This window comes from Pempheris klunzingeri, chromosome 1, assembly GCF_042242105.1.
Source record: "Pempheris klunzingeri isolate RE-2024b chromosome 1, fPemKlu1.hap1, whole genome shotgun sequence".
Lineage (NCBI taxonomy): Eukaryota > Metazoa > Chordata > Actinopteri > Acropomatiformes > Pempheridae > Pempheris > Pempheris klunzingeri.
The window spans coordinates 5,651,042-5,666,103 of record NC_092012.1 but is presented as its reverse complement, the minus strand read 5'-3'; the positions used below and the strand labels follow the sequence as shown (position 1 = coordinate 5,666,103).

General features: G+C 38.6%; 1 protein-coding gene across 1 annotated transcript in view; it reads left to right on the top strand.

The window, feature by feature from the left end:
- kcnq1.1 (potassium voltage-gated channel, KQT-like subfamily, member 1.1) overlaps positions 1-12,120 on the top strand; it is a 36,670-nt gene extending 24,550 nt beyond the window's left edge. The window contains exons 11-18 of the mRNA XM_070832668.1: positions 3,800-3,823; positions 4,106-4,162; positions 7,315-7,444; positions 9,641-9,716; positions 10,465-10,559; positions 10,758-10,804; positions 10,916-10,977; positions 11,854-12,120. Coding sequence (XP_070688769.1) covers positions 3,800-3,823; positions 4,106-4,162; positions 7,315-7,444; positions 9,641-9,716; positions 10,465-10,559; positions 10,758-10,804; positions 10,916-10,977; positions 11,854-12,120 — 758 coding nt within the window. The remainder of the gene's footprint in view (positions 1-3,799; positions 3,824-4,105; positions 4,163-7,314; positions 7,445-9,640; positions 9,717-10,464; positions 10,560-10,757; positions 10,805-10,915; positions 10,978-11,853) is intronic.
- The last annotated feature ends 2,942 nt before the right edge of the window (positions 12,121-15,062 follow it).

Here is a 15,062-nt window from a genome sequence, read left to right as displayed (position 1 = left end):
ATAATTCATACACAAACCATACAAGCAATTTCTTTATAAAAATATAATTCATTAAACTACTAAACTTCATTAAGCTACTAAACATACAAGATTAGTGCATGGCAACCATATAAACCTGATCAAACATGATATTTGAATCAGATGCATTAGATAGTGGAAAGACAGAAGAATGAAAGTGGTTGAATGTTGATTAACTGTAACATGAAATGGTAAAATTCATTTTAGGCATCGCTCAGCAGCTGAGCGATATGAAGTCAGGAGAAAATATATGAAGTGATTGGATATCACCACCATATTACTGAGGGGGCCTATTGTATCTTTTAACTATCTTAAGTGGCTAATAGAGCATCAACCCCAGTCACAGAAGAAGCTACGTATGCCTGGGCCTTCTCAGACAGGCCCAATCTCCACATGTCACCTCCGCTTGGTTGCGTTTGTCCGAAGTTGCTTTAGATTTAAAGCTCAGTACCATCCTAATGATGTTATCACTGGACTGGAACACAGTCTTCTATTCTATTTCTTCATGGCGTTAGTTTCCTGCCCATCCCACCTGGTCTGCAGGCCAGAGGGCAGACCACGAGTTGCAGAATAGAAGATTTCTGAGAGCTGCTTCTTGTTTATAGTCTTCAGAAAAAAGGCGATGACACTTGATGTCTACAGAGCGTAAATTTCACCACCGTTATCTAATATCCATCTTTTCTGGATTCTTTCTTAGTTCTGTTTTCTTATAAAGAACTGATAACGTTGTCTGCTGCTGAAGATAACTTCCACTTAAAGATATCATTCACATAAGGAAGACAATGTGGACTTGTTGTTGTTGGTTTGTGTTGTATATATCTAACTATATATGCATAGGCGTACATGTATTCACAGCACATTAATGAAAATAAAATCAATACATGTCAGTTTCTTTTGTATAAGAGGGATGTGAATTTGCTGTCTATTTCTGAGGAGGATGTAGAAGAGTAGTGAGAAGGGGGGGGGCAAGCAGCCCCTTCACGCAGACAGTCTGAGATTTGGCATTTCAATTGACATTTTCTTTTATTGCCGGCTACGATCAATTTCCTGGTTAAATAAAAGCATATTTCACATTTTCTGTTTTGTTCTCAACCAAAAGAGTCTAAATACATGGCATCTTTCTCAGATTAAGTATGATTATAAATGTTAATACAATTTATATCTATATGCCGGCATCAAAACATCAGTGTGTTACAACAGCGCTTCCATACTTTTCAGATGGTTAGTTAAACATAGCATATTCCTTAATATATGTTAATTCAAGCCTGCAAAGTCAGATAGAAGCCAGGACACTGGGACAAAAGGGTTGGCCCTGGTGGTGCCATGCACAATCTGCGAAAGCTAATGTAAATGAACAAACTGGCTTAAGTTGGCACTGAACATTCTGTTGTTCATCCTCCATGAGTCCTACAGGGGTTGTAAACTGGGAAACTGTCACTTAGCTTTTCATTACTGTTCTTGGCAGGGCCTGTGTGGTGACCCCCAAGTTCTGTCAGTTTTAGTGGAGGTTTATTTGCTCTCTGGTAAAAAAAAATGTATAATTCTTCGTCATCGGCAGCTTTATCACAGGATGCTGAGGCACAAGAAAAAGCTGAAATTACTCCACACGAGTATCATAAAAGATGAACTAGACGAAGGAGCCGGGGACATGAATCTACCAGTGTAGTTGCAACAACAAATCTGGCGATGTGTGAAAGGAGAGCCGAGGTAGAAAAACAAGGGGTGATGAGCTGATCGACGGCAGGGGTGTGAGCAGAGGGAGGTGATGAGCTGATCCAAACCAGGTGTGCTGGCAGACTGAGAGACTGGAGCAGGGAGACTGAGGAGTGTCATGACAACAGTCAGACAGACAGGACAGCAGAGACACACAGGGGACACTGGGAAACAGGCTGAGACAGTTGGTCGAGTACAGCACTTTTGTCTACACTGAAATATCTCATCAAATATTAAATGGTATGCCATGAAGTGTTGTACAGATATCCATGGTCCCCAGAGGATGAATCCTACAGACGTTGGTGATTCCCTGAGTTTTCATCTACCTCTACCAGCCAGTCAACCTTTTCACTTATACAATCTAATATCGCAGCATCTACCCGGTGGATGGGCGCTAAATTTGGTGCAAGCAGTCGTGGTCCCCAGAGGATGTATCATAATGACTTGATGATCCCTGTACTTTACTTAATAACAGAAAATTGCAGATGGAGTTATTTATCATTCATCATTCCACTTATTGTAACACCATCATAATTTTATTTAATCTTATAAACGCTCCCTCCATTCCCACCTGCCGTGGGTCACTAGCATCCCTCATTCATTATGAATGCAGAAGCAAGGATTTTAAGAAATGTCAATTAAAAATGTGATTTAGATAGATACATAGACTGCCAGCCAGCGACCTTCTGTAAGTCCATCTCAGAGACTGGAAAAAAAAAAAAATAAGTTGTTTGTACCAAACCTAAACACAATAGCCAGAGTAACAAACATTTGCTTATTCAATATCATCTTTGAAATTGCCTCGTTCATCTATTTAATTTTTCATGTTTATTAATTTTATCCTTGGTGTTTTGTCCTGATTTAGTGTTTCACTCGTTAACTACCTTTTGAAAAGATTTATATGAGTAAAATAAATCCTCATCATCATCATTAACAGTTTTGTGTGGGGGGGAATTAATGGATAAATGCAGGTGAATGAAATGAGATAGTGGAGAGGAGAGGACAGTCTGTTTTCTGTATGTAAACATCTTTTTGAATCGTACTCTTTGTTGTGCTTAGTTATATAACTTTTTTTTTTCTTTTACACCATCTGTTAACCTGAAAAGCAGCCTAGATGTGTGACTGCGGTGCTGCCACCAACATGTAACTGTGCAAATGATTGTGTTTTGCACTCAGTGCAACAGCAGAATATAATTTGCCCATTTTGTAAAGATATATGCATGTCTGTTTGCCTCATGCTCAGTGAAAGTCAGTGTCTTTGTGTTGAAGCTAAATAGATTCTACAGGTTATGTGGCACATATCTACAGCATGCTGCTTTTAACTATGAATCATTTAGCTAAATTGCCATGTTGCCATCTGGTGTATGATTGTATTGACCGGATACAGACACTGTTGATGGCTCTAGTGCTCAGCTAGTCACCGAGTTGTCAGCTAACATTATCGTCCTGAATGGATTTTTAGAAAACACAGCCAGTATCTTTCCAATGCAGTAATTTCAGTCCTAAATTATGTTTGTTGCTTTAACTATGCTTCACATGGTTTTTGACTGGTAGTTAATGAACAGCTCATTAGGCAACAAAACATGGACACAGTCATAAATAGTCATAAATATGATTTTCAGTAGTACTAGTGGTCAGATTATTAGGGACACCTAATAGCTAAAACTAATACAGCAGTTCTGCATTAAATCCTACTTTTATCAAGATTGTAATGTTGAGTTTGGTAAAACTGTTTTAGAGAGGGCTTGATTCAACTTCTATAATCATTTTGAAATATGCAGTTTGTGTTGCTGACCAGTTGTATTGTATTATACTGACTCGTCTATCTAATTTCTATCAGTTAGAGTAGGATAAATGACAGAAACACTTCTGTGTATATATATATATATATATATATATATATATATACATATATATATATATATACTGTATAAATAAATGTCTCTTGGCCTCCTGCTCTTTTTTTTATCTTTATCTTTAAATCTGCTTCCTTCATCCAACTTAACTACCTATTTTCTTACTTTTTGTCTTTTTCCTCTCTTGATGTTTTGTCTGTGTACTTTAGCAGGATCCCACATGTTGGGAGGATGTGGTGAGCTGCTGTTAGTGTCCACGTCCTGCACATGTCCTCAGTACACTTATACTGTCTAGTTTAACAGCATCCTTTTTGGAATGTCACTTACTCTTAATGCATGTTTTTTTTATAAAAGCGCATGATCTTGTTATAATATGTTCAGCTAATTATATGAGTGATGTGTATAAAATCACATTCTTAGTCCCATAGTATTTAACTAATATCATCTTTACCAACTTTTTATTTTTTTTGTTCTGTGGTAAACGTTGATCTTTGTGTTTGTCTTGGTGTGTGCTTCAGATCGCCAGCAGTCATGGACCTCTTTGTCTTCGCTTCAGTTCAGCTCACCGCCTCCAGGTAACAACACGTGCTGATATCAGCGTTTTTATGTTGTTTTGTCTCTCCAGAAATATTTGCATCACATGGGTCAGATGTGTTATGAGATGAGTTTCTCAAGTGCTGGTACTGGGAGGACTAAAGGGTTGATGCTGATTTATTCATTAATTTGTTTATTTAAGGCGCAATTCAAGTTATGTTGATGCCAATGAGAGCTCGGCTCCCATAAAGAGGGGTCTGAGCTCCTGTGAAAGCAGTAAAAACATACATCTCTGTGGGTCGCTAATACATTACCAACAACCATTAGTATAATGAAAAATGATGCATTTTCCAATACAATGAGTATTACTTGCGTTAATGAGATAAACAGGCTAAAAGAAACATGTTTTCAAGAAGAACTACACACCATATTCTCTTGGGAGTGACAGTCAGGCTGCACTTCACCACCAAGGACACAATTTTGCTTTTTAAGTAGTGGGCTGTGAGCAGCGAAGTATCTCTCTCTGTTTCTCTCCTTGCTCTTGTTTTGGAGATCCCCACAAAGCTCAGACTGTAACTCAAGCCCTGATTTAAAAGATCCCCATTAGCTGATGCCATGGTATCATCATGCAACCAGTCTCCCTGGCGTCCACACTACAAAAGACTTTTCGGCTCATCATCAGGGGTTGGCAAGCTAACAGCTAGCACTGTTCCTCTGCAAATCAGTTACCAGCATCATCTCAAGTTAAGGTTGTTTGATGAGAGCAGATTCTGTGCTTTGGCGTGCTTGGAAACCTGATTGATATTTGTCAAAACATTTGTTATGTATTTGCAAAAGAAAACTAAGTAAGCAGTCAGCTTAAGGCAGGAAAGAATGCAGCCAGTGGACAGGGAGCTATTTACAATCGATGAAATTTGACAGGAATGAAATGTGTCTGGACCTGATGAATGCTTTAATTTGGCCATTGTATCCCTTAAAGTGCACAGTGAATTGGTTTTGAAGTTTTTAAGCAATGTAGAAGGACTGCAGTGTTGAAATAAAGGGTCACCAGTGGATTTATTTTGCTTGTAAAAAATTGCTCACAGATCATGGGAGTGGCTCAGTCCGTTGGCTAGCACGAGGCTTATTATTGATTCAAAGGTTTTTAAAATAAATCTGTGGTTATGTTTGTTGTAATGATGTTGATATAAAACCACCAGACGGTCCTTTCTCTGCTCTGCTTGCCTGCATTTTTGCTTTATTTCTCTGATCTTTTTATTTAGCTGCGGCGTGCTGTGAGTTGATTTGACATTTTGGATTTTTACAGGTGCTATGGAGTCAAGTACAGCTTGTGTTGTTTAGTAAGTCTTCTTTAGAAATATTAGATTTTTGTTATTGCTATGTGTAGATGCAGTGGCTAATAAAATCTGTCAGTGGAGTTTGTATGGACAACACGAAAAGAAACATAAGTAGACGCTGTGAGAGGAAGAGAAAGGAGGGACTTGAAAATGATACCTTTGTGGTCAGACACATAAGCTAGCTATCAACACTGTCAAGAACAAAATCACAGGATACAGCAATGTAAAGGTTTTGCCCTTTTAAGTGAGTGGGGCCCTCAACTGACTAAGAAAGATATAAAATCCATAGTAAAAGAGGAAGCAGAGGGGAAGCATACATGAATGTGAAAATCACCTAAAATCAAGACTCTGTCAAAGCAAAGCAACATGAGGCCATCAAAGCTAAAAGATCAGAGTATTCCAGGATAAAACTGGAGACAGTCTTTAATGTTTGCAGACAGCATTTGGGACCCCCGGTCTACTTGGGTGTAATCCAGCAGGACTGCAGAAGGCATCATTCAGCCAGAAAAAAAAAATTGAAGTTCTGAGTTTCCTGGCCCTCCAATTTCCATGAGCAAACTCTAGACTTGTCTTGAGATTCTGTATCTCTTTTGGTACACTGCTCACTCTCTTAAGTACACCATCTGAGAAAATTTCAACACAAGATTTCAAGTTCTTACTTTGATGCTTCAGCAGCTCTCTGTAACAGTCCCTTTGTCGCTCCATCATGAATTGAAGAGTAGACATTGTCACTGGCTTTTCCTCTGGATATTCCTGTACTTTGGGTGGCATCTTGTCAAAACACACAGATGTTCCATAGAGGAGTAGGCCTCAGTGTGTTCAAAATCTCTCTTTATGAACTGCATTCATGGTTCTTTAGTCTATAAAAGGCTCACATTACTGTGTTAACTTAAATAAAATGAGTATTTCATTAAAAACGTGTTCTAAAAAATATTTAAATTGATCACCACATGCACTGACAGCAGCATTGTTTTGAAGATCTGAGGTTTATCTGTAATGTAATGTTTCAGTTTGCATTTAATGGAAAGCAAAAAGTTAAAGTAGTTTGACTCTGGGAAACAATTTGCAATTTATAATATGTTTCAGGAGTGCTAAGAGTGCTTGGTTTTGCCACTGAGATCCAACACAATAATTGTATATGCTTTATAGTTTATTTTTGTCTTACATCAAAATGACACCCACGCCTGGCTAATTCTTGTGCTTTTCACACAGTGAGGTTTCTTACAAGTGCAAAATAATATACCATTGTATGATAGATTACTATCTTTTACATAACTCCCCATAAATAAGACAAGGTAGCCCAGCAGATTTAAAACAATCAATATCAATAAACAACATCAATAAATCTTTCTTCTTAGATCATGCATTACTGATCTAAGTAATGTTGCACAAACTGCAACTATTAACAGGCGACATTTAAGAACCATGTCATATTTGTTATGTTTTATTTGCCTATCATATGTAATTGTATTTGAGATCTGTTTGTTGTGAAATAGGACATCTTTTCCCAGTATTAGCCAGATGAATGTGGCTGTAAACTCAGACCTTTTACCTATCTGAAAATGACAGCTGTGCTATAATCTAAAACAGAGCTATATGCAAGCAGGAAGCACAATGAAGAAACCTTAACCAAAGCATTGGGTACCATGAGAAGCTACATTAGCTTCTGGTGCAGCAAAAGATCAAAAGAGAGCACTGAAATGCATTTCATTGTAAATCCCTGAACCTGAACCTGACAGTATATACAAAGTACTGGCTCAGAACAGAAGCAGCGAAACTTGGCCGACAGCACAGCTGAATCTATTTTGGATTCACAAATATGTTGATAACTAATGTGTGTGTGTGTTTGCGTGCAGTGAAAAGAAGCCCTGGCCTTTTGGACGTCCACTCCCCCGGCCCCCTCCAGAGAAACTGCAGCTTTGCAGATGACCTGGACCTTGAGCCAGAGCGATACAATGAACTGGTTCCTGCCGCCTCAGTGTCACAGTGAGTTCACCACCATTACACTGCATGGATGCTGTGTGCACGTATGAGCGTATTTTAATGAGCATGTGAGAGAATGTTTGCATTTTCTTTTGCTATTTTGTAATTAACCTTTGCAATACGTCAAACCCCAGAGTGCTCTTGTCTTTGCTGTGTAATGATTCTCTACTAGAGAAAGGCACTTGCACAGTGAGAGACTCAGACTGATATGAGGAAATGAGTGTTAAGTAACTGCAGTGTAATGTAAGTGCACAGTAAGTGAAACAAATGGAGCGACAGTTTTGACCCTTGGGACCTTCTTTCTAAACGGTAAGGTAATGATGCAGAGTGGGAATTGCATGCAGCAGCATTGTTGGCAAAGATCACTCTGTGCTCTGTTGACTCCAAAATACATAACCAGCTGTTCTCATAGAGCAAAGCCACATCAAATCCCATGCTAAATTGAACTATTATGAGCCAATGTTGCTTGTTTTATCCAGCACCTCCTGAAAAAAAGCTTGAAAACTGTGCTTCCTTCTCCTAGGTATGTCAAATGTCTGTGGAAAGTGTTAGAAGATGACTTGCAGATTGAATTCCACATTGTCCATGTTGTGTACGGCAGTGGAGCACACTCAGTTATCACGTCACGTTTAGAAATCTAAGATGCACCATAGGTTCTTGATGTGGAATAGTTCACGGATGTCATATTTGTGCAGTTGCCTGGGTATTGACATTGCAGTGCAGTATGTTGTGGTAAATGAAAGATGATTGAGGTATTGGAACTTTGAACAAATCTACCGAACATTTGTCTCAAACAAACAGAAATGACACCTCTAGTGTCAGCAGACATGGCCTCTGAGTTTTAGCACAATTTTGTTGAATCATGTCATTTTCAGTAACTGCAGAAAAAGTTATGGCTCAAAAGAAGTGATGTGATAACAGTTAAGTGTTGCTCCCAAAACTGGTCAACAGTCAAGGTGATACAGTAATGCTGATCTCATGATTCAGTGTTGTGTGCATTCATGCATAAGATTTTGGGTTTGATAACGAAAATCTTAAAGGAACAGCGCAACATTTTGGGAAATGCTCACTTAGAGAGAGTTAGGTTAGAAGATCAATACCACTCTGACTGTCTTGTCTTCATTATGAGGTTACCAGTCAACCAGACTACAGGGAGAACAGCACATATCCCCATAAAAAATGCAAGTTGTTGTTTTTACACTTACTTTTTTGAATGATTTAAATATAACCTGTTAAGTAATTAGCTGTAGATGTATTATAGGTTGAGTTTTTTTTGCTTTGGATAGAACTAGGCTTGCTGTTTCCATCTATTTTCAGTGTTTGTGCTAAGCTAAGCCAATCATCTACCAGCTCAAATTTTATATTCAGCAGACTCTCTCATCAAACTCCCTAAAAGAAAACAAATAAGCCTGACTCCCAAAATGTCAAACTATTCTTTTAAGGATCAAAACCTCAAAGTTTGGTTAAGAGTTACACATGTCTGTTCATTTCAGGGTGAAGATAAACACTTCCACTATCCAAGCTTCACTTTGAAATGCATTTTCGAATAAACTGATAAAAGGGCAAATGCATTTTCAATACAAAAGTGCATTTTCAAATAAAGTTTTGCCTGAAAGTGAAAAAGCCTATTATGAGACCCGCACTGACCTTGTTCCTTTGGTCTTTCACCTAACTGGACTTGAAAAAAGAGCTTACATGTTCATTCACCGCTTTTTCAGGGTAATGAATCCTGTGAGTAATAGACCCTTAATAATTCCCACAACATAATAAAGGAGGCTAAATGCATTACAATCACTCTGGGCTTTTTGTTAATGATTTTTAGAGAAACACACAGACCTGAAAAAACACCTATACTTTGTTCTTCCTGTAGCTCACCTTGATCATGTTCAAAAGAAGACCACTTGTGAAGGAGACGCTTTTGATGTAGACTGAAGAGTAATCATGACACTGTGCTGCACTGAATAGTTTCCCCTAAATTGATCGAGACTGAGCATGAAGGCCATGTCAACCATCTTTTCATAGTTTCATGGTAATACCTGTTTCATGCAAGAAGAATAAAATAAGGGTCTATGCCTTGTTTGAAGAAGACTGACCTTTCAACAGCTATGTCCACCGTGCTCTCAAATTCATTACTTTTCCTCAGGTGATATTTCAAAGCAATATCAACACATTTATATGGTGTGAAACTCTTCTGTACAGATTGACAGAGTCGCACCGAAAAGCCATCCGGGTGATCCAGAAAATGCGGTATTTTGTGGCCAAGAGAAATTTTCAGGTAAACATGACACTTCATAGCAAATAACTTTTTCTGCTTATACATTAATAGAATTTGTGTCTCTATAATAAAGTTTCTCTTGCAGGGTTTTTTTCAATGTTAACATTTCAATAATTCAACTAACCCGACATTGATTTATTATTAAGTAAGTACACAGTATGTACACTTCACGCTATAAACAAACACTCAGCAGCAGAGATTGGGCAGTTATGATGATAAACTATGTGAGGCAATAAACAGCAGGCTCAGACCTACAGGTGGGTAGAGGTTGGGGTTGTGACGAGAGAGCCAAGAGCAGCATTAGCAGTGGTAACAGCAAATGTTTGAAGTTGTGTTACAACAGATTTGCAAATTAGCAGTCCAGCAGCAGGTTAAAACGCTGGCAGAGCTTTGACAGCTTAGATTGAGCACCTGATTGCTAACGCCAAATAGTCCACTTAAACTTGCTGACAAGGTTCATTTCATTTCAATCATTCTACTGATACAAAACGGGGATATATATATATATATATATATATATATATATATATATATATATATATATATATTATTAAGTGACTACAAAGTACTGTATATGCAGGATTAATATTTGGTGCCTGAGCTCTAAACTTCACCACCTCTGCAAACACAAACCAGGCTCAGCAGCAGATTGAGGAACGACCAAACCAACAAACAGGAATTTCATGATGATTTACATGTTTATTTCATATTTTTGATGTGACAGTTCCAATTTTGTTTTCCATTGTAGCAAGCTCGTAAGCCATATGATGTGCGAGACGTGATCGAGCAATACTCCCAGGGTCACCTTCACCTCATGGTGCGAATCAAGGAGCTGCAGAGAAGGTGAACTGCTTAACTAAGAAGATCTGCAAATGAAATAGATCCCATGAATGATGCACTGACAAATGATAACTTGTGCTTTCTGGCAAGTATGACAAAACAAAGAACAAAAGAAAGGAATAAAAGGAGGGTAGGAGGAGAGGAAACGCAGAGAGAGTGTGTAAATGACTTCTGACTTAAGCCTTCCACTGTTTCTCTCAGACTGGACCAGTCTTTAGGGAAGATAACTTTGTTCCAGACGAGTTCAGGTAATGAATCACTCCACTGCTCTATCAAAATACAGCACAGTAACTACGGAACAAACCAAAGTCCTAATCCTCTTGTCCTATTATTTATTTGACTATTGTCTCCCTGTGTAGACCGAGCCAAAGACAAAGACAACAACTCTATTGGATCCAGGCTCAACAGGATGGAGGACAAGGTGGGATTTGTGCAACTTCAGTGGAAGACTGGAGCAACGTTCCCTCGCCTTTTTTTATATTTCAGATAATTTCTTTTATTTGTGAAAGAACAAAGTCAAAAACTTTGCCACCATGTTTGTCTTGTCATAATTCTAACTTTTATGAAAATTGAACTAATAAGCCTCCATCAAGAGGATATGAACAATTTGGAGAGATATTTAAATTATTGAAATAATCTCAAATTGGCAATAGTTTTGGGTGGTGCAACAAAAGTTTAACTGGCTTTGTCTACTTTAATGTCACATACAATGTCAGCGCGCAGACATGTGTCATTGTTTCATTGATTCAAATATAAAACTTTTAACAGCTTGTGCCAGTTCTGCAGTGCAAAAAGAGAAACCATGAGATTGTTTTTCTTTCTTTCTTCCTTTTCAAGATGTGTCAAAACAAAGAGAAACCAAAAAGTTGAATCACAACCTCCCCAAACACCCTCCTCATGTGTGCATCACAGCCTCACATTCAAATGAAAACAGAAACACTTTAATGTTAGTGTGGTGTAGCTTGGATGGCTCATGATTTTCACTGTTACGGCTCTTTTTTTGTACTTTTTTTTAACTTGCAACAAATACCTGCAATTTACAAGTATCTATTCTTGAAATGTAATTTTGTCTGATTGACCATTATGGACTATTCACAGTGGAGAAGTAAAATAATTTGGCACAGGTTAAAGGTTAATACCATAATTCTTTTTGTCACACGCAGATAAGTAAATTAGATGAAGGGCTTTTTAACTGTTGTTGAAAGTACATAATTTGATTTGAGTGAGTAAAAAGTGTCATCAAAGATGAATCCAAATCTGAGCCAGTATGTTGTTTTTCTTGATTCAACTCTCACAGATAACACACATGGACCAGACCCTAAACCGCGTCGCAGAGTCCCTCACCCTTCTGCTTGACCAGAGGGACGCTGGTGAGGGCGAAGGTGGAGGCAGGCAGAGGCCACGACTTGGACGGGCCTTTAATGTCCTTCCCAGCCAGGACAGCCTGCCAAGCTACGACCAATTATCTTCTTCACCTTCGTCCTTCTCCTCCAACACCGCCAGCACCGCTGCCTGCCCCAACCGTCCCCTCAGCGCCACCGCCAGTCAGGACGAGAGCTGCTGAAGCCTGAATCTATCTATCTATCTATCTATCTATCTATCTATCTATCTATCTATCTATCTATCTATCTATCTATCTCAAAGAGTGGCAACTAGACTTTTGGTCAAAATTGACATCTCTTCTCCTAAATTAAAATATATTATGCCATTTTTTTAAAAATTTGCAGTAACTACAAAATAAACCTAAAATCCTAGTTTAACTGCAGTATTTTACGCTCTGTTTTGGTTGTCTTTGAGCTCTACATTTGCACTAAGAGCAGTCATGTCAAGTGAAAACTAACTAGCTGGTGAGATGACCATGGATAGCTAAAGCTAAAGCTAAAACAAAATTTACTTTTTTTGTTTTCCCGTAGGTGTTTTCTGTAAATAGAATAATATATATTTTGAGGAGCAATTCAGTTTATTATTCTACATGAGTGAGGCAAGTGCTACATCCAGTCATGGTGGAGAGAAACTCCCCAGCTAAACTCCTGCTAAAGCTAACCGTCATCTCAGTTTTTGGATCTAGTGGGATTCCTGTGTTTGGGTTTGGTAAATCGGGGCAGACAGACACAGAGCAAAGCTATGGACTGTACACATGTATGTACACATTTAAGTTCATATCAACAGCGACCCATTTGTTGGTAGATACTTTGCATTTGATACCTTGGATTTAATGAAGACTATCCAAAGGCCGATAGCAATGACTTTTTTTGGGGAGGGGAGAATAATCATCCTAAAAAGGCATAAAATGATCTGTTACACGGTTTGCCTAACAGCCTGAAAATTTTTCTCAACTGCTTTGCTGAAAGTCGGCATAATGACATTTACATAACAAAACAAAACAAAGAGAAACCAAAAAGTTGAATCACAGCCTCCCCAAACACCCTGCTCATGTGTGCATCACTGCCTCGCATTCAAATGAAAAAAGAAACACTTTAATGTTGTGTAGCTTGTAGCTTGGATGGCTTATAATTATATCTCAACACAGGATGCGGGATATATGTGATCATTATTTGCTTTTTCAGCTTATTGCATAGGCATTAGTTTCATAACCTTTAAGTGCAAAGTCTCTTATTATTTAGACTCTTATTATTTCCCTCGCGGATTGTTAGTTGCCTTTTTTTTTTTAAATATTACTTGAAATGTATTCAGGTTAATGCCAATTATATTGCCACAGCCATACACATCTTACACTGTGATTCACTATTTCATTTTCTTTTAAAATTGTGGCACATTTAATTGCATTCATCTCTGGGAAGTGGCCTTACATTTCAATTTTTCACTTGAAAAGTTTCAGTTCAATCATATTCCGTTTTCACTGTTTTAATTTCGATTCACCTTTTGTAAGTGGTTAGAAATATTCCTCTATAACAAAGTCTCTGTGTGAACGAAAACGTTAGCTGTGCCTCAGGAAAACTGGATGTGCCAACAGCTGATGCCCCAAGTGACATAGTCGTAGTCATAGAAAGAAAGAAAGAAAGAAAAGAGGGTAGTCATTTATGCCTCCTCTAGAGCTGCTGTTGGGCAGTGATTGAAACAATGTGAAACCATAGTACCATGTTCATTTAATTATTTTTTATGGAACAAAAATGATAGTGCAGCCTTGAAAAGCAATGACGACATAAAACACCAATGCAGGAGTACTAGCCAATATTAATAAGAAGGCCCTATAATGATTAATAAAAGAAGTGCAACTGCAACCATCCAGCCTTTGAAACCAAGGCTGAAATTAAATAGTAATTCAAGAAAATAATAATTTGAGTAATACTGAATAAAAATAAAAAGGCTAAGACATAAACCCCATTGGATACCTGTGTTTACTAGCATGGCATGAACCTAAATGCTTCTATCATTTTGGTAGAGTTCAAGGTCCCGTAAGCTCTCTCCCAAATGACAGCAGTGACAGGCTGCTCAGTCGTCCAGTGAGCAATGGCGATTTCATAATGTGCACTGAACGAGTCCGGTGCATCCATCCCTCTAAATGTGCCTGACGTACGGAGCAGATAAGTGGCTGTCTGCATGATTCTGAGTGAATCTTGGCGAAATCAGTTGTTTAATATCATGATTTGTCTACCCAAGACCAACGTGTTCAAATCCAAGTAACTTTTAATGGTCATGGAACAAATGTTGATGGCAGTTTCCTGGTGCAGAAGACTGCAACATCCCAGTTCTGCAAATAGTTTTTTTCTTTCATTGCGTCCTTGTGATCCTCTCTAATTTCCCATAAGACTTACTCTTTTGGCCCCCAATATGGCTGATACGATCCGTTGCTGATACAGATGGGGACTATGGGCCTGTTGTGCCAAAATCATTTAACACTGAATAGCTTAGAAAATGCCATGAGGTGGAGGATGAATCTCTTATTCTGTGTCTGTCGCAAGAAACCCTCGCGTGAATTTTGGTCTGGCCAAAGCCTTCCACATAAAGTCAGTCAGCGTTTTCTAGTATTGCATCATACAGAGTGAAAACTTTACTAACACACTGACACAGATTTTGTCAGTGGTACGCACAAGTTCAAGGCATTGACTGTCAGGGTGAAGCTCTGTCTTAAAAACATGCATGACCATTGGCCCCTGTCATAAAATGATGCAGGAAATACAATAAACAAAAACATCAAAACATTGGAAGTGGTGACGGAGGGAGACGCTCTGGAAGCTGATGAGAGCTCGAGATTCAAGTGACAGGACCTGCAATGCACATGCACTGTGTGGGGGAATGTTCCTTTCAGCAGCAGCAGCTCTCCCACCTGACATGACAGAAGCCCTGTCAAAACTGACAAACACACACAATTGCAGGTTCAAGCTGCATCAAATGTTTGTAAAATTGTGTGTGCTATTCCTCCAGATGGCATGTCCTCCATTGCAACAAAGCCAGCTCTATCTTTCAGGCTGCCATTAGGTGTGTACCTCACAAAGACAGCAACGACTTCTTTTTCTTTGGGAGGTTTTTTGTATTCCACTAAAA